Below are 21,222 nucleotides of genomic sequence, written 5' to 3'. Positions count from 1 at the left end.
AATGAAATTATCAATTAATTATGAATGGACAATAAATCTTCGTTATGAGTTCTTGATATTGAGGCTATTTTTCTTACTTTCACTTTCATTTTTAGATTCATACGCATACGAGAACCGGAAGTGTAGATTTCAGACGAAAGTGTTACTGTGTTAGGAGAAGATGCCACGAATAATCATCTGTCATTCGTCTGTTGCGAAGGTTTGATAAAAACATAGTGATATTTAATTGATTTCTTTTAATTTTTATCATCAAAACAATATCTGAGAATATATAAAGTATCTTTTAAGATATCTGTAACATCGTCAATATGGTAACCCCTTTCTATATGGACATGGTGGAGAAATTTCTAGACACTTCGTCTTCGTTTCATAGACAAAAAAAATGACACCATGTAATATATTCATCACCGTTGAAAGACATTTCGGCACCCGAGAAAGACAGTTCGAAATCAAAGCAAATCGACACCTCTTAAACTGTTAAAGCTATAAATGACATATTCACTGTTAGGTTTCAAATTAAATGGACCCTTTAGGTATCAGGTCCCTTCCCGCCCACTGCACTTTTGCACCCTACACATTCGCACCTCCCACGTTCCCACTCTACACGTTCGCTCCCAATTTTAATTCATATTCCAGTTGAATAATTGGAAAATCATGATTGTTGTTTTAAATTGCTTTGTTGTAAATACTGAATGTATTTTTAGCTAAGTATGAGAAAAACATTGAAAATTTAAAATGAAAAACACAAAAGATAACTGTTTTTAACTGCTTGGCCCCTTTGATCTGAAACAATGAAACAATCAATATACAAAACACTATTGTAACCAAAACATGATACAATTTATTCAACACACACAAAAAAAACGTAGTCATAATCTTTATTTTGAAACAAGTCAATGAAACAAAGTTAAAGCAATACACTAACCAAAACATGTTTAAGAGTTGTTCAACACAAAATAAAACGTAGACAGAATCACACTTTATTTAGAAGTGATTTTTTTAACAACTTACACTATCATGACTATCCAAAACATGATTAAGATTTATTCAACACAAAAATAAGATGCTGTCTCACTTTATTTTGAGACAAATTGACAACAAATAAACCTTTAAGAATACACTTGCCAAAACTTTATTACAAAGTTATTAAACACAAAAACCAATAAAAATTGGGTGCAATCATGAAGGGTGCGAACAGTATTTGGGTGCAAACATGTATATAGGGTGCGAAAGTGAAAGGGGGCAAACATTGATTTGAAAATGTGGCGTCAGATTTGGACGTCGATTTGAAAATGTGACGTCAGATTTGGACGTCGATTTAAGAAATGGCAGTCGATTTGAGCAACGGACGTCAATTAGAGGCTGGACGTCGATCTGAGTCTAACATATATATGATCTTCCAAATACTGTTCAATACCCTAAATATAACAAGCAAATATAGATCTGATCAAAGACAAAATTGAATGTTAGATATATTCCAAAAATATACCCCTTTATGCTGTCATGGCTGTATAACATTTATAATACTGAAACCATTTTAACTTTGATCTCTGACTTTTCAGCAAATACAACAGATCAGTAAAGAAGACAAAGCTGTAGGGTTATTGTTAGGTTACTCAGGTGATGATAATCTGACAGTTTCTGCATGTGTACATTGTGTGTCTAATAATGTTTTAGCAGAATTAGAAGACATAGATACATATCTACCTGGAGGTAAGATGTTTTTTTTTATTTTTGTGTAAGGGAGCTCTCTAAAAAAACTAAAAAAACTGAGACTGCTCCATCTACATTGTAAGTTGCAATGTGTAGAAGTTGCCGTTAACAATTATAGTTGAATGAACCTGCTTCAACAAAGAGGCTTTGCTGGGATACCCAACGTTAATTAATTAACCCAAGTCAAACTGAACTGCTATTATTAGCTGTTTTTTAGCTGTTATTTACCAGTTTTTCATATTTTTAGCAGTCCTTTAGCTGTTCTAAGCATTCAATCTAATAGCAGTTTGAAAATCTGCCACATTTCACCATTTCTTAGCATTCGGCTTAGCATTCGTCTTAGCATTAGGCTTAGCATTCGTCTTAGCATTCATCTTAGCATTCCTCTTAGCAGTCGGGACAACAGTTATGACAGCAGTTCGATAGCAGTTGACCTATTAATCTTTGTTATAAAAATGCTTGGATCTGGCTATGTTTTCAGCTTGAAGTTAAACATTTATTTGAAGATAATTTGATCATTTTCAAATGTGCATTTTGGCTCCATGTTGTGTGGAAATACTTGCTAGTGAAAAAGTGTATTTTTGTAAATATAAGCTTAATTTTGGATGAATTGAATACTTTTACACACCTGCAGTACAGTAAGTTGAAAGTTATAGTTAATGCTTGTGTATATTCTCAATTCTGACATAACTTTGAAGGGGGAAACAGAAATCATACAGAAAGCCCCAAAAAGGGGGATTGTTGTTTATTTAGATAGAATATCTGATGTTGACAGGATTGTAATAGAATGTTAGCATATATATATATATACTTACAGCTCAAGATGTTATTTGAAAAAAATAGATATGAATATTATTTTAATCTATTATTTTGTTAAGAAAACAATCTTATCATATTCAAGAGTTGAAAAAAGGGGGAGGTAAACCAGTAGACTGTGAATAACTGATTGGTTAAAATTGTCCAAACAATCCATTTAATGAAATTAATTTATAATATATAATTTTACTTTAGTTTGTTTCAGAAAAAAGAAACATAATATATATAACATGTATCAAGAATTTATTTGTTTAAAATTCAAAAAAAGAAAGAGGATATAACTGTTGTCTTTTGGTCCACATTTAATAGAATAAAACAGTACATTTGGCATGTTTGGTAATAAAATAATAATAAATGAAATAACTTCTAATTTGAAAATCACTTAGTCAAGGTAGTAATTAGCCTCTTTAATAGCAGTAATATCTCTTCAATAAGTTGCTTTTTTGATAATTCTTGATAATTAAAGTGCTTTTTAGTGGAAGAAGACGTCAAGTCTTCTGAAGACTTAAGGGGCCGACCCTTGGCATTGAGTCTCTGTATGCCGCATTCGTTTCTGTGTATTACAATTTCAAAACAACTTAGATTCCTGACACCGATTTTTACACATGATTAGGCATCTGAATCATTTAATTTGTAAATTATGATTGTAAAACAATCACTATCGTAAATATGACCCTTTTATTAATGTAAATTACTAGATTTCATCTCATCCTCACATGAACGTTATTTGTTTACTTGTAACAGGATGTTTTAACTGTAGATATTTGTATTACGCATGCGTGAATTTGGTATCGGGACAACTCGCCCTGTTTACAAGTTCGCCCTTGAAGTTACGAATTTGCAATCCTGCAGACAAGAAGATTTTGTTTTTATATAAATAAAAAGGATATATAAAGTGTTGTCTTTATTCATGGTTTCCCTTTGTCATGTGAATTAGATGCCCTTCGTAACATACAAGTGAACCTCCCGTTTAAGAGGAAAAACTCCCGTGTATGAAATTTTTCAGACTCCATATTTGATCATTTACTACTGTACGGGTGTAATTGACACCTGTGTTAAATTTTACCTGAACATCAAAGAAGATGTATAATTATATGGCTTCACTTGACAACTTGGGTGTCAAACATACTGGTAATCAACGATGTTTACCTCCGGCTAACTGCCGTTGTGTTATCAAAACGATGTGTATTGGGAATATTGAAATACTTTTTTGTTACTTCCCTTTGTTTTATCCTGTTTTCAGTTATTTTGCTTTTAAAAATGTAAATTGTAAAAAGACTATAAATGATTAATATTTTAATCAAATAATCATAAAAGGACGTTGATTAAATGAATTTAAATGATTTTGGACAAATAGAAAAATTAAAATTTGTAAATTATTTTAGCAATCTGGACCTCCTTTCAAGGATTAAATTGAAGTTTATATAATAAATTTGTTTACTTCTTATTAGAATTCAACATACAATATGTGCAACTAGACTAATAAAAGGTCTAGTAGTTAGATCATAGTAAAATCTTGAAATTTAAATTTGTAAATGTAAGTATATATTAGATTTTATTGTGTAAGCTAAGAAATAGCAAGACATTTTACACTGTTTTTAAGTCTTTTAAAGCTTTCTACAAATATGACTTTCATAATGCTTAAAATCCATGCAGTACTAGTGTTAGTGTATGTTATTTTTTTAATTAATTTACGATGTTGCAAATATACATGTGGAGCTTATTTCTTTCTTATTTGTCTATACATTTACAAATGATAAGGAGATGGAGACACGAACAAAAATATATACAGGTAAGATATATAAATATAATGATTCATTTGCAAGCAGTGAACAATCATTTGTCAAAAACAAAATAAAACAAAACAAGAAACAGATTCTTCTTATTATTTTATTTAATTCAAACAGAGAGGCAATAAGGGAACTATAAACATTACAATTTGATGGAAATTTGATGCTTCTGGTTATAAAGTTTATGGTCGAGGTAGTTTTTGATGAAGTTGAAATCCAATCAACTTGAAACTTAGTACACATGTGTTCCTCTTGATATGATCTTCTTAATTACTGCCAAATTAAAGATTTTGCCTAATTTTCATAGTCAACTGAACATAGAAAATGATTGTACGGATGGGAAATCCATGTACTTATGACCTTTTCTTGTTTGAAGAAAAAAAATACATTTTAACGATAATGGAACAAAGCAGCCTGGGTAAGTGGGGGCTGCTTTTATTGTAATTCAAGTTACCTTTTATTCACCTTCTTCCACTTCAGAGCTATCAGCTCTTTGATTTAATTGTTCCTATATATCATTACGGCCACTAACATAATTAATAAGGGGTCTAAGACCAGCTAAAGTAAGTGCTTCTCACATTTTTGTTTACATTCCCTTAAAATTAAGTCTATTATCAGATTGGATAGTTACTGCTCTAATTACAACTATATGTTTAAGTACAACTTTTTGAAATTTCACAAAGACTAACAGTAAAATATTAGAATTTTTATAATTTTTGCTTTCGTATCTTGTACACTGTATATTGATTACCGGTATTCATGTGTCACCTTTTTGTATTGCAACTTTTGGCAGATCTGATAGCATTCCACAGCAGTTATTAGCAGTTTATAAAACCATATTAGGATGTATAACTTAGCAGTTGCCATGAATATTCATTATTGACAGCTGTTATTATAGCAGTTCTCATGAATATTCATTATTTGATAGCTGTTATTATAGCAGTTCTCATGAATATTCAGATCTCATTTAAATTTTTCGTTAAAAATAACTGCCAAAGAACTGTGAAGGCTAAATAAACTGCTAAGAAACAGCTACGGAATGCTATTGGAATGCCCTTATGCAAATTAATCATTGCCTTATATTTAGTAACTGTGAATGCTAATAAACTGCCAAATAACTGCTGTCAAGTGGGAACTGTGAATGCTAATAAACTGCTAAATAACTGCAGTTCACTTTGACTTGGAACAGCATTACCAAGCTATAAAGGAATCCAAAATGACTTGTGTAAAACATTAATCAGAAAAAAACCAATTGCCTAATCTATATAAAAAACCTGAAAAAAGAGAAACACTTATGAACCACATTAACAAATGACAACCACTGAACAACAGGTTCCTCACTTAGGACAGGTGTGAAATATTTTTTAAATGATAAAAAATAAGATTGAGAACTTGAACTGACATATATACAGAATTTAGTTAAATACATAAGTTTATATTATGTAATTTTACAATTTTTTGACACAAAAAACTATTTTGTTTATTTTCCATTCAACATGTATCACCCATTTGGTGTCAATAACTTAAGAATCAATTCTTCATTTTCAGGTGTGTTCATAGTGGGTTACTTCCACCACAAAAGTAAAGATTTACTTAAAAAGGTATGACAGAGGTGGATTTAGGGGGGGGGACCGTATATAAAGCCCTAAAAATAGAACCAAATCAAAACAATGATCGTAATTAAATTACCTATAAAAAATAAGAAGCGGTATGATGCCAATGAGACAATTCTCTACAAGAGACCAAGTGACATATAAATTAATTACTATAGATTACTGTACAGCGTTCGACAATGAGCAAAGCCCTTACTACATAGCTATAAAAGGCCCTGAAATCACAAATGTAAAACGAGAAAATTAATGACCTAAATTAATGTACAAATAAATGAAGAAAAAAAATGTTACAAAGCAGCAAACTACAACGACTGAATTATAGGTGCTGAGTTGGGACAGACACATATATAGAGAGAATGTTAGCGAGATCCCAACCCTGCCCCTAACATGGGACAGTGGTGTAACAGTTCAACATAAGAATGAACTTTAAAAACCAAATGAAAAATGCTAAACTGTATTCTAAATAAATGTTCCTTATGATGTTTCTCGTATATTTCAGTTATCTACACAGTTTTCCCAGTTACTTATACTAACACTACCAGATAACCTGACCAATGTTTTATCGGAAGATAATTTCAACTTTTGGACAGCTGAGGACGGGAAGAGTTCTGTTACTGTTAACATTACAGATGAGTGTGTTGTAAATACAAGTGTCATAGCCAGGAATACATGTTGTATTGATGTGACGGTGGATATAGGAGACAGTGAAGGTAGGGGAGAGTTCTGATAATCAGCATTCTTCACAACGAACTCTTAAATCTACAGGCCCAAAGCTCAATTTTTGAAATTTTTTAGTTAGATTCTGTTGGCCTGTAGATATTATTTTTACAGGCCCTGGAGCAAGTTTACCAGCCTGGGCTGCCAATCAAAGCAAAGACTGTAGTAGTACTGTAAACCAATAGGAGGGTAGGAATGCCCCTTACCTTCAGGTGTCAAACCTTAGAATGTCAAGATACCTTCCCATTGTAATCCTATTACATCAAAATAAACAGTTTACTCTTTACAGGAGTAATTGCCCTTTAAAGAAGATTTTAGATTTTTTTTCTGTTTGTTCCTATTTATTTTTCAATTATTATTAGATTCAGGTGTCAACTGTTTACAGTAAAAAATATCACTTGTACATTCACACATTTGCTAAAAAGTATGATCAAAGCCATTGGATGAATCCTTATATCAGTTACTTTCCTTGAAAGATAATTTTTGACTTATTTTGGCGTCTGAACTTGAAAAATAGAATAAACAGACAGGTACTGTAAAGAAGAAAAGAGATTGGCAAAATAAGATCTAAAAATGCTGGTTTGACTGAAACCTTCAGTATTGATCCAAAGAGTTATTGTTCTTTAGTGATAACTTTTATGAACTCTTGTTGTTGATCATCCTGAAAAATGGCAATCAGGTAAAAGTAAAATTGAAACAAGTGATTGAGGTCTACAAATCATTACGTTGGCAAGTGCCAATGTATCCAAGGATATAATCTATTTCTCTTGATTGAACTTGATCAATGCTAAAAAAAAATGCTGTATAATTGATTTGTTTTTTTTTAAATTGAAAGGTCATATTTCTGCAGGTGAAGAAATCAAGCTCTAAGAGGCCTCTTGTTTTTGTTTATTATATAGTTATATTTGATGGTTCCTCAGTGACAAAGTCTGTTTCCATTTATCTCAGTATATATTGATATATATGAAATAATGCATTAAGCATGACATAATTTATCAGTTGCTTGTTGCTATGCAATTTCATGTCAACTCTCATCTAGGTCTTCTAGATATAAAGTTAAGATATAAGTATTTTCGCTTAAGCAAAACAAAGTGCTTGAATAATATTATTTGGATAAAACATTATGTTTTTTTATTTTATTTCAGAGTCATGGAAAAAGAGCTTGAATAAAGAAATAGACAGACAATATAAAATAATAAAGTCTGGCTGTATAATGTATAAACTCCAACAGAGCAATGTTTTGATTGGTGGAAACCAGCCATGTGGTATAACTAAAGACAGTAAATGTGTAGATTTGTATGACTTGATAGAGGAGGATGGTGGGATTTTCAAAAGGACAAGAAAGAAGAAAGATAAACATTTGGTATAAGTTCATTTATATATATTTCTCTTTTCCTGATTAATTAATTAATTTAATTTTTAATATTGAATGGGATTTTTGTTTCCATTACTTTTACCAATATCCATTCGTTTTAGTTATTGACTTGTAAGATTTCATGAAAAGGATATGGAATGATAAAAAATGGTGTTTTTAACTCTTATTTATAACAGTTTTTAGAAGAAAGTAAAATAACAATAGTACCAAACTCTGAGCAGAATTCAAAAAGGAAAGTCTGTGATTCAATGCATGGCAAATTCAAAAACTCAAACACATCCAAAGAATGGATAACAACTGTTATATTCCTGACTCAATGGTTCAGGCATTTTCTTATGTAGACGGTGAATTAAATCTGGTTTTAAAACAATCCAAAATTCTTACTTGTTTGACAGGTGTATAAAAAAATCCATTATATTGACAATGATGTATGAACAAAACAAACAGACAGTTGAAATAAGATAAGATAACATATTTTTCTTCCAATTAAAGGGCCCATGAAGGGCAAAGTAATTTATTAAATTGATTTTTATGATTGACACAATAATGGACATGATAGGTATAAAAATAGTACAACTGTCAACATTGTGAGGCTGATAGTTGTTTTTCAAACTATCACCATAGGGTTCATGTTTCCTTTTTATTTTTGAGAATTTTGCCTACATTTTAATTGTTTTGACAAATAAACATGTTTGAAATGTTTGATGTGTATTCTTTTTCAGGAAACTTTACAATTTACTACGTTCTTAAAGAGAAGTGGAACACAACCAGATACAGATATCCCACCTTGTGCCCCTGTTATATACCATAATATTGGTATGCAAATGAGATTTTACAATTTTTACAAATTTTGAACATTTTAAAAGTTGTTTTACATTTAATTTTACTTTGACAGCTTCATTAATTTTTTGCTGGTGCCAATTTTTGTTGATTGTTAAAAACTTGTTTTGAGAATATTTGATTTTTGTGGTTTTGTCAAAGTCTGCATAAAAAAACTAAATATATTTTAAAATTTTTTGAAAATTTAAATTTCTGGTTCACCTGCACCCAAGAAATCACCAAAACATTTATAACATTTAAGTTTTCAATTTTGGGACACCTATCATCTCAATTTTTGTAATAATAAAAAATCCCGAATTTGTCTGAAATTACTGTAAATAACTCAACCAGCATTATACAAAATACTGAATTATGAAACTTTAAAACCAAAGATGAAATAAGACCATGCGTAAGAATACATTCAAACTTTAGAAACATCTGCAACAGACAAAAATCATGCACCTTAAGCTTGGAATTATAAAGATTATGACAGCAATAACATGCTAGCCACATGCACTATTACAAATTAGTTAGTTTCTGTTTTTATTTTACAGTAAACACTAAATCAGTGGACATTACTTTACACATTGATACAATATCTACAGTGACAACTGATACTACTGTTAGTAAACTAGCTGTTGCTATGTCAACAAGTGTGTGTCGTCAATTAAAGGCAATGACAAACTGTATGATGCAGCATTCCAAGGTAACTTTTCATTAGACAACTTTTCAGGTTCATCCGTTACTGGAAAAAAAATCGTCATTTATGAACGCTTTTTTGACGTCATTTACCAGATGGAGGGGATCGCCTATATCCCTGCACTATTTACGTTCATCAAGAGTCTTAGTGATCATCATTGTGCAGGATAAACTAGCAATCATGTTTTCTCTGTATAGGTACTTAATCACAATTTATATTTATATTTTTTCACATTTCTATGAATTTTTACAAATTATTTTTAGTTCAATAGTGTTGGTTATGTTTTGCATATACTAAAATCTTTTGGTGAGTTAGGACATTATTGATTGTCATCTCCTTAGAAATTGTATGCCCATGCTACTCAATGACTTAGTACATACAAAATGTATATAATGTAGGTTCTTGATTGTATGGAACGTATTGATAATTTTATAAGGATTAAAATTGAATTGAAATAGAATATAGATTTCTTTTTGATCATTTGACATCTATTTTAAAATTACTATCAGAATAAGATAAGAAAGGTACCAATAGGGCAATTAAAAAAAAGTTATATCCAAGAATGACAAACAATACCATAGCAAAAAGAGATTCAGATTTTATATTTGTAATATCCATTATGATAGATAACCTCGATGACAATTTAGTCTCTAGATATTGTTAAAATAGTTGTTTTTATAATGATTATATATATTACATCTGTTTGTTTCAGAGAGGAGCTTTCCAGACACCACAACCGTACCATTTCCAGCCATTAGGCCTCAATACTTTCCTTACTGTAACATATCCTTCCAAAATGTCTGATGATGATTTAGGTAAAGATTTATGTAGCTGCAAATTTAAGCTTACTTACCTTCTTGTGACAGTTTTCTTAAAATTTAGAATAATAATTTCCCTTATAAGATGTTATACAAGGCTTGAAGTTTCTCAAATCTATTTATAAATCTTATTAAAAATGTAGAACTGTCACATTCTTTATGTGCCTGTCTCATGTCAGGAACCCCGTTTTTTTTTTTGTTGCTGTGTAACATCCTGTAGAAACTTTATTTTTTGGGGGGGTTAAATTTGTGGTTTTGTCTCAATATAGGATTTCCTTGGGATATCCTGGTTTCCACTAAATGGAGGTGATATTATACGTAGGTTAAATTTTTATGCATGTTTTAATTTAGTGAATATATATTCTTTTCATGAAATAAATGAAATTATATCCTTCATGAAAATTTCTGCTTTTACAGTATTTAATTTTCCACTCATTATTTTGTACATTAATTAGACTGTTTATTTTCTCATTTTGAATTGGTTACATTGTCATTTCAAGGCCCTTTACAGCTGACAACAAAGTATGGGCTTTTCTCATTGTTGAAGGCCATACAGTAACTGATACCTGTTAATTTCTGATTAATTTGGTCTCTTGTGAAGAGTTGTTTCATTTACAATCATACCACATCTTCTTTTTTATAATCATTGGCAATATTACAAACTCTTCTATTCTAAAATAGCTTGTTTAAGCAAAGACAACTTTCTTTTGATAAAGAAGTATGAAGATTCTTTTTATAACACATAGATAAACAATACAAAAAATGAAAAAGTAGACTACACAATTTTTATGACTGTACATGTAAATATAGTTGTGTGTTTTGTTGAAATGTTTTTTTTAGTAAAAATCTAAGCATAATATAACAGAAATGTTTTGTAATTATTAATTTCAGTTGAAAAGCGAAGAGATTTGCACAAAAAGTTTTGTTTAAATGATGACAGACCAGTTTTCAGAAGAAACAATAAGCACATGTTCTTGGAAGACCTTGAAAAATATGGCTACTTGGTAAATCCACATGCAGGTTTATCTGCTTCTGGAGGTAGGAAAACTTTGACAAAAAATTGCTAGTGTACAAACCACATCCATTACATAAACTGTTCTCTATAAAATGCTAGTGTACAAACCACATCCATTACATAAACTGTTCTCTATAAAATGCTAGTGTACAAACCACATCCATTACATAAACTGTTCTCTATAAAATGCTAGTGTACAAACCACATCCATTACATAAACTGTTCTCTATAAAATGCTAGTGTACAAACCACATCCATTACATAAACTGTTCTCTATAAAATGCTAGTGTACAAACCACATCCATTACATAAACTGTTCTCTATAAAATGCTAGTGTACAAACCACATCCATTACATAAACTGTTCTCTATAAAATGCTAGTGTACAAACCACATCCATTACATAAACTGTTCTCTATAAAATGCTAGTGTACAAACCACATCCATTACATAAACTGTTCTCTATAAAATGCTAGTGTACAAACCACATCCATTACATAAACTGTTCTCTATAAAATGCTAGTGTACAAACCACATCCATTACATAAACTGTTCTCTATAAATACAAAGATGTGATATGAGTGCCAATGAGACAACTCTCATCCAAAGTGACAAGTATAGAGCAATGTATGTCCTTCAACACAGAGCCTTGGCTAATACCAAACAGCAAGTCATAAAGGGCTCTGAACACAGAAACCAACGGTCAAATCTGTATTAGAACAAGAAACGCCTTAAAATCACACCAACAAATGACAACCACTGAACATCAGGTTCATGACTGGTACCTAAAAATGCAGGGGGTTTAAAAGTGTACATGCAGAAGAACAACCATTCCTGTAAAAACTTAAAACAGTTTGATTTTTTTAACTTTCTTTATGTTTTCTCCTAGTGAAAGATGGTACTCCCTATATTGTACAAGGATTATACAGCTACCATCATTACATGCAGGACAGATTTGATGACAACAAGTGGGGATGTGCTTATCGTTCTCTACAGACTCTTATATCCTGGTTCAGACTTCAGGGTTATACAGAGAAACCTATACCAGGTCATAAAGAAATACAGCAGGTAATATAAAGACAATTGTGTTCATGTTCAGGTTGTATATGAGGGTTTAGATGGGGTTAAATGATTAAAGAATAATGCTCTTAAAAATGAAGATTAGAGAATAATGGCCAAAAAAAATGAAGATAAGGGAAAAATGGGGTTAATTTTTTGGAAAATTACGCAGTCATTGTTCCATAACTGCCGACCTGATTTCTCTGCCTACCGCGCTTGGTTTTGTATTTACTAATTTCAATCCAAACTGGAATGTGCTTGTGTTATCATTTTGCATGAGCATTGTGTAGTAATCAGCCAGGAACCAGTTTACAAACTAACTGGTTTCTGTTTGTATTCCACTACAGATGAACAAAGTTTTGTAGTTTGACAGGAACCAGTCCAGAATTTTGTAAACTACAAAACGTAATCGGTTATTATCATTCCGTTTTGGTGTTTCATACCGACTTATATGTTTTGAATAAGCTTAAGACACTTCAAACATTAATGTGATAGGTATATTAAAGACTGTTTTACAAAAGGATGAAACTGTTTTGCTTTAAAAGTCGTACTATAGTGATATATGTTATGTACGGATTTCCACTCTCACCGGTTAATTTCTTCTTTTACACGTGCTTTTGAAACTTCCTGTTTAAACATCGCAAGTTTTAAAATTGTTTTTTGAGTGAATTTAACTTATTTTAACAATCACAAAGCGTTTGGGAATCATTTCAAGCAGTTTCTTCTTCTCTTTGATGATGGAAAATAGGCTTTCTCAAGAAAATACCGCAAACGATCGCAGAGGAATTAAAACGCACAAGTCAAGTCGGCACCTGGTTTAATTGGCATCTAGTCAAATCGGCACCTATTTGACGTCAATTCGGCTTCCAATAATATTTATTATAATATTTTCTATTCAATTAAATAATAACTGTTACCAAGTACATAGTGAATATTAGGTAAACAACGAGACCAAAGTGAATATGTTGTTGTGTATAAAAGTAAACAACGAAGCTATTGTTTTAACCATTAGACAATTATTAAAATTAAATGGAAAACTATGAGTCCCTTTCAATAAATCAAACTTTCATGCCAAATAATTAGCAAATTTAAGGTGGTTTTTTTTTCAGTAATGTTTAAACAGCATTAAACAAACAATCCTGTAAAAGACTCAACTGGTTAAATAATGCATAAAAATATCCAATAGCTCATGTATTAGTCCAAATAATAATGACGTCTTACAAGGCTATTTTATTTTTTTCTGGGACGCCTTCCTAAGACGTTCGTAGGAAGGCTTCCTAAGAAGGCGTTCCAGAAAAAAATTAACATAGCCTTGTGGTCATAGGAAGGTGTCCCAGAATAAAATTTAAAAAGCCTTGCCAGACGTAATAATTATTTGGACTACACATATATATCATTAAAAATACACCAAAAAATTCATGTAGTTTAGAAAAATAAATACATTCAAAATGTACATGAACATCCAAAAAAGTGAAAGTTAGTATTAACTCTTTTTGCTTTCAAAATTTACAACTGCATTTAAGTATTGAATGCTTTTTTTTGTAAATTCATTGAGGTGTAAAAGCGTTGACCGAAGTGCTTTTTGTATGAAGCCCGTAAGCGTAAGCGCTTCATTCTAAAAATGTGCACACGGTCAACGCTTTTGCAACCCTATGAGGTTACAAAAAGAAACATTCAATACTTATAATTACTTTTTTTAGCTAGGATCATGAAAACACGAATTTTGTAACTTTTTTATTCAATTCATCTGTGCACTTTATTGTGGGACCACGTGTTATCATGAATGAAAAGTTTTATTGAGTGATGCAATTGCTTGAGGAATTACATGTGATGTGCAGTTAGCCAATCAGAATAAAGTATTATAATGAAACATATATCAAATGTAATTATAACAAAATACATTACGTTGTAAGAGTTATCTCCCCAAACACTGTTTTTCTTGTGGCCACCTCTCCTTCGTAACCGTAAAAGATTTTATTTTACCAAATTGCTCGTTACATATTTAGGATAAGAATATTCGTTTGAACCATAACTCTATGGGGACTCCATATGAGAGTTATTCCCCCTTTTTCATTTGATTCAAGCGATATGCATTTTCAACTGGTAAACCATAACTGATAGAGACCTAGGGTCTTCATGAGGTCATTGGTACTAAAAATGAAAATGAGGTCAATGTCAAAGGTCAAGGTCATATTATAAATTTTGATTTTGGCTTATTTTCACTTCTTTTCAAATACTGTATGACATTTTGACAAATAATTTTTCATAAACTATTAGTTGCGACATGTCCTTACTTGTATATTTTGGTTGAAAGGCTGCGCATACAAAAAAAGGGAGTTTTTGTCCATCTTACATTTAAAATTACGCGTCAAGTGGTAGTACTCATTAACCAAACATATTAAAGACCTAGGATATTTTGATTCAAGGTCCATGGTTTGTGACCTTGATATTGAGGTCAAGGTCATAGGTTAATAGGACGTCATAAAGCCATAGGAACTAACATTTTAAACTGATTTTTCATATTTCAATATAAAAATAGATCTTTTCTAGTGGAAAGACTTCAATTGTTCTCTGAACAATTTGTTTTTAATTTACATCATATTTTGTGGGAGAAGGGGGTTCAGACTATGTGGTATCAGGTCTGTTTGCGCCCAATACACTTTCGCACCTCGCACGTTCACACCCAAGGTCCGTTCGCACTCTACTCATTCGCGCCCAATTTTAATTCAAATTCAAGTTGAATAATTGGAAAATCATGATTGTTGTTTTAAATTGCTTTGGTGTAAATACTGAATGTATTTATAGCTTGGTATGAGTAAAACATTGAAGATTTTAAAGGAAAAACACAAAAGATAATTGTTTTTAAGCCCTTTGATCTGAAACAACGAAACAATAAAATATAGGAACCAAAATATAGCAATCCACTATTATAACCAAAACATGATAAAATTTATTCAACACACAAGAATAAAATAGTCAGAATCTCACTTCATTATGAAAGAGGTCAATGAAACAAAGTATAGCAAGACACTAACCAAAACATGATTAAGAGTTATTCAACGCTAAATAAAACGTTGACAAAATACCACTTTATTTAGAAAGGATTATTATTATCTTTAACAATACGCTATCCAAAACATGAGTAAGATTTATTCAACACAAAAAAAAAAATGCTGTCTCACTTTATTTTGAGACAATGACAACAATTATACTTATAAGAAAACACTTGCTTACAGAGTTATTAAACACAAAACCAATTAAGATTAGTTGCAAACATGTAGGGTGTGAAAGTGAAAGGGGGCGAACATGAGTTGGCGCAAACGTGAATGGGCGCGAACGGACCCGGATTCAGCCTATGTACCAGTGAGAAATATAGAAGCCTTTCTACGGTATTTATTTGTACAATTCAGGTAGTCTTGACCTATTCATTTGTCTTAAAAAAAACCCAGCCAGTTGGCACCTTCACTTCACACACACACATATACGAATATCAATTATATGCTTACGAGACATGTTGTATTGTTAAACTAATTACGGTATGTGAAAATCAAGACTTGCATAAAAACTATCCCAATATTAGAGACAGTGGCGTCATTTTTCTTCAGAGCTTTCAGCTCTTTGATTGAAGATTAGAGAAAAAAGGGCTGAAAATTAAATGTTTTCAGAAAAACAGACCCCCCCCCCCCTATCAAGACCCTCATTTATTCAAAGTGTGTCAAATTTCCAAGGAAGGATAAATGTTAGTGCTAATTCAGAAATGTTTCTGATGTTTGTTATATTGTACATATTATGGTATAATATTCTCCTTCTTTAATCCATTTGTCCGTACATCTATTGATCCATTTGTTCTTTGTCAATATGTGGGACAATAACTCAAAAATGCATTTATGAATTTGCATGAAACTTTTTGAATTGTTTATATATCTATTGACCATTTTTTAATTTTTATATGTTTTTCGATATTATGTTTCAGAGTTATGGGGTTTTATACATGAAAAAATGGGGAATTCACAGTTTCTGAACAATAACCAAAACATGCTTTTGAGCAGTTTTCATAAAACTTTAATGATTGGCTTATATCTTTAAGGAATAACTGTAATATTTTTTTCTGTCTATTAAGAAATAGCATCATTGTGCACACTAAATAATGCCCTTAGCGGGTTATTTTAAAGTGTGCATTTTTGTCCAGCTTTCGACTTTTGTCAAGCTTTCGACTTTTGTCGAAAAAGCGAGACTACATTCAGTCGTCGTTGGTGTCGTCATCTTCATCGGCGGCGTCCACAAATATTCACTCTGTGGTTAAAGTTTTTGAAATTTTGATAACTTTCTTAAACTATACTGGATTTCTACCAAATTGGACAGAAGCTTGTTTATGATCATAAGATAGTATCCAGCAGTAAATTTTGTAAAAATAAAATTCTATTTTTTTCGTATTTTACATTGAAATGGAGTTAGATTTTCTGCGGGGAAACATTACATTCACTCTGTGGTTAAAGTTTTAAAATTTTAATACCTTTCTTAAACTATCCTGGGTTTGTACCAAACTTGGACAGAAGCTTATTTATGATCATAAGATAGTATCCAAAAGTAAATTTTGTAAAAAAATAACTCGATTTTTTTCTGTATTTTACTTTTAAATGGACTTAGATTTTCTTCCAGTTTACATTACATACAGTCTGCAGTTAAAGTTTTCAAAACATTTATAAGATTCATTAACTATCCTACATTTTTACCAAACTTGGACAGAAGCTTCTTACAATCAAAAGATAGTACAAGAGGAATATTTTTATTGATTTTTTTCCTCATTTTTGTTGAGCCTGCGATTTACAGCAAAAGTAGGCGAGACACTGGGTTCCGGGGAACCCTTACAATTTTTTTTATGTTATTTCGAATAGATAGATAAATTTTTACAGTCATTTTTTATAATTTAATCTTCAATTCCATTTTAAGTAAAGCATGAAAAAAGGTTGATGATGTCACAGTCACATGACTTTAAAATTATGTCTATGAGCTGATAAACAAAACAATGTTAGCCAATCAGAAGACACGTTACATCCAAAATTAAATTGTATTTAAATAATCTCCCTCTAGTTTTTTTATATAAATTTCTGACATGACATTGAGGAGTTTTGGAACTGATTCTTTCAAAAATGACAGACATATCATGGGCTGATGGCACAGCACTTTTATTGTCAATTGTTTAACAACTAAGTTTATGTAAAAAAAAAATGAACTAACTGTACAAAATACACAATCATCTTGGTTCAGACTGTAGTCTTATTCAGACATGTTGCTTATGAGGTCACATGGTCATACAGCAGGTAACATGTCACTGGAGTTTCTTTTTAGACTGAACGCATAAATCGGATGGAATATGAAAATCTGTAAATCCGTATAACTTGTAGCTAATTTTAATAACTATTGTGGATTTATATGTGGTCGTTGTATATCAATTTTCTTGGGTTTCATGAGCAGAGGTTGAACCACAATTTAAATGTGTAACAAATTATAAATGTTCTATAGGCTTTGTAATAGTTTGTATGCAGAGATTGGCAAAACCAAAAAATTTAATTCCATATTGTAGGCATTAGTAGATGTTGGAGACAAAGACCCAAAGTTTGTTGGGTCCAGGCAGTGGATTGGGTCTATGGAATGCAGTTATGTTTTGGACCAATTAATAGGGGTAAGTCAATAAAAACTTTTTAAAACTATACACATTTTGGTGAATACTTGTCTTGTTTGCAATCATTCCACATGACCTTAGTTTTGTCTCACCTGGACAAGTTGGAAATAAATGCAAGAATTTGACGGTTACAGTATGGGTTTAATTTTATTCACTTCTACATGTTCTATGTCAGAAAAAAAGAATCTAAAATTCTGAAGAGTCATCTTGAACTTATTTGAATATGACATAATTTACACAAGTCATTTGTTGGGCTCTTTATAGGTTGCTGTTCCTTGTGAGCGAAGGCTCTGTGTTGAAGGCAATACTATGTATGACCTATAATGGTTTACTTTACAAGTTGTGACTAGGATCAAGAGTTGTCTCATTAGTACTTATCTTCTTACATCTATTTTCAAGGAAGATACTATTTTGTCAAATCAGCTCTGCTTTGGCATCCACTTTTGTTAATTCCACACATTTATCTGTTTCAAGCATTGGTTATTCATATATTTCAGGTAACCTCAAAGATAATGTTTGTCAGTGCAGGGGCTGATTTGTCCTCTAAAGGGAGAGAACTGGCTCAGCATTTTACAACACAGGGAACACCTATAATGATTGGTGAGTTATTCATACAAGTATTATTAATATTGGAGGAAGTTTATTGAATCCTTTGTTTGCATGCAGGTTATTTTAAAACTCTCCCAATGAAAATGAAAAAGTATAAGCAACTGGAACTTTTTCAGTTAAGCTTATTTTTATTGATTTGAACAACAGCCACCACTTCTCTTTAATATACGTATACATGTATCATGAAACTCTTATCTTTTTTTGACAAATTAAGATAACATCATTGCCTAAAATGTGTTGAAATTAAAATAAGATGGTAAACCAGAATTCATTGTTTCAGCACACTTTTTTTTCATGGGGTTAACATTTCATAGTCTTGTCTCTAAATCTAATTTTATTGGGAAGTTGGAAAGTACTTTTCCTGTGTTCCTGTTTGCTTGATGAATCAGAAAATTTGTCTTCTGTTAGATACGTGTTTAAATATTAGAAACTGATTATCAAGTTTTCTGCATATTGCATGTATTGATACTGTAAAATATCAGCTGTGTGTCACAATATGAGGCTTCGACATGTTACAGAAAAAAGTAAAATCACAAAAATACTTTACTTATAGGGAAATCAATTCAGAAAGTCCATAATCACATGGCAAAATCAAATGACAAAACCCATCAAAAACGAATGGACAAGAACTGTCATATTCCTGACTTGGTACAGGCATTTTCAAATGTAGAAAATGGTGGATTTAACCTGGTTCTATAGCGCTAACCCTCTCACTTTAATGACAGTCTCATCCAATTCCGTTATATTTACAGCAGAATGCATTGAGTGTGCGGGTAAAGGTTATATATCTTTGGTTAGCTAGCTAGCTAGCTGAACTGTGAAGTCATTATTAAGCTAGGTTAACTACCCTCCTTTAATTGGACAGATAACAAGTATATGTCTGTAAGACTAGAATACTTCAAAAGGAGAGTTGTATACCTAACCTAATAATGACTTCATTGTTCAGCTAGAAAGCAAGCTAACCAAAGAGTAAACCTTTACCTTCACGCTCAACGCATTCTGCTGTAAACATATATTGACAATTTTTGTGAACCTTTTCCAGGAGGAGGAGTATTAGCACACACAATATTAGGAGTAGATTTTAACGATGTGACAGGGGATTTGAAGTTTTTGATCCTAGACCCTCACTTTACTGGTGCAGAAGAGTTGAAAGTTATTCAAGATAAGGTAAGATTTCTTTCACAGACATATACACCAGAGGCAGATTTCAAGGGGGGGGGGGGGGGGGGGGGGGGCTTGTGTGGTGGGGGAAAGGGGCTGACCCCCTTCCCCCACCCTTTTTATGGGAAAAATGTTGTTGCTTATATTGGGATCATTGAAGCATAATGGGGGCGGGACCCTCTTAGGCAGTCAGTAGGCCCCAACTTATGAACATTTCTGGATCAGGCACTCACAACTACTGTAATAAAAAGAATGAGTAGAAGTTCCCATTGAATATGTAGGAATATGTAGGGACCCATGAAATTTATTTGCTGGATTGAAGAGGAGTTGCTTTTAAACAATGTTAATTATATAATTGTTCAATTTGTTTCATAAAAAAAAGTTGTTACAATTCCACAGGTAAATTGCAAGATAAAGCAATATACATGTTTATTTAAAACTTCATGTACCAGTCACTTTTATATACAAGGGATAACAAAATTAATAACACAGGTTGTTCTATTTTAATACTTTTTTATGCCCTCTTGCTGTTATTCACCCTATATAGGGGATAGGGCATTTAGCTTAACGCATGTCAGTTTTTATGTCTGTATGTCCCAAATTTTTTTTTCTAATTTCTTACTTTAGTTTGGGCTATTTAGAATTCTAATGCAATTATTTTGTAACAATAGTTCTGATTGGATAACAGCAAGTTACAGTTAAACAAAATAGTAGATTACGCTAAGTCGACTTTCTATGCTCCACTAATTGAATCATCACAGTATTATAAACTGAAATATCTTATTGTATTGTTATTACTTAGCAACATGTATGTTTATCAGATATTTTTATTTTTTCTAGGGTTGGTGTGGTTGGAAAGGAACAGATTTTTGGGATCAGACAGCACATTACAATTTATGTATGCCACAGAGACCTGTTTGTATTTGAATAATACATTAAATAGATATATTTTTATTATGTTTTTAATTTGTTGTTTTTTGTATTAAGAGTTATTATTAGATACCAAAACACTAAAAGGGCCCCAGAGAATATTCTAGACGCCTTCAGGTGCTGGAATTTCTCGCTACATTGAAGACCTGTTGATGACTTTCTGCTGTTGTCTGTTCTATGGTCGGGTTGTTGTCTCTTTGACACATTCCCCATTTCCATTCTGAATTTTGTTATAGAGGATTAACTGTTTTTTATGTTTAACACCACTTTTAGCACTTTTTGCTTTTTTCATGGTGGTCAATCCTAAAGAGGCAAGGAGTAAACCATGAACCTAAAGCAACCCTTAAGTCATTTCAAATTGAAGTCTAACACACACCTGCCAATTGCATGGTTGAACTTACAACT

General features: G+C 31.6%; 1 protein-coding gene across 1 annotated transcript; it reads left to right on the top strand.

Annotated features, from left to right (window-relative positions):
• Nucleotides 1-75: 75 nt before the first annotated feature.
• On the top strand, nt 76-20,841 carry LOC134695822 (ufm1-specific protease 2-like). The gene is made up of 14 exons (XM_063557249.1): nt 76-199; nt 1,563-1,713; nt 5,868-5,920; nt 6,432-6,642; nt 7,795-8,012; nt 8,747-8,840; nt 9,398-9,549; nt 10,256-10,358; nt 11,253-11,399; nt 12,265-12,443; nt 18,019-18,117; nt 18,615-18,717; nt 19,769-19,893; nt 20,728-20,841. Exons 1-14 carry the CDS (start codon nt 161-163, stop codon nt 20,812-20,814), a joined length of 1,761 nt encoding a protein of 586 aa, XP_063413319.1. The 5' UTR covers nt 76-160; the 3' UTR covers nt 20,815-20,841.
• The last annotated feature ends 381 nt before the right edge of the window (nt 20,842-21,222 follow it).

Source organism: Mytilus trossulus, chromosome 14 (assembly GCF_036588685.1).
Source record: "Mytilus trossulus isolate FHL-02 chromosome 14, PNRI_Mtr1.1.1.hap1, whole genome shotgun sequence".
Taxonomy (NCBI): domain Eukaryota; kingdom Metazoa; phylum Mollusca; class Bivalvia; order Mytilida; family Mytilidae; genus Mytilus; species Mytilus trossulus.
Note: the sequence above shows the minus strand (reverse complement) of the source record. Positions and strands in the feature narration are given on the sequence as shown.

Excerpts from the sequence above, each read along its gene's own strand:
- LOC134695822 (XM_063557249.1), top strand. The coding sequence starts at position 161 with ATGCCACGAATAATCATCTGTCATTCGTCTGTTGCGAAG. Across the intron at positions 6,643-7,794 it reads GGATATAGGAGACAGTGAAG|AGTCATGGAAAAAGAGCTTG; the intron begins GTAGGGGAGAGT and ends ATTTTATTTCAG. Across the intron at positions 12,444-18,018 it reads GTCATAAAGAAATACAGCAG|GCATTAGTAGATGTTGGAGA; the intron begins GTAATATAAAGA and ends TCCATATTGTAG.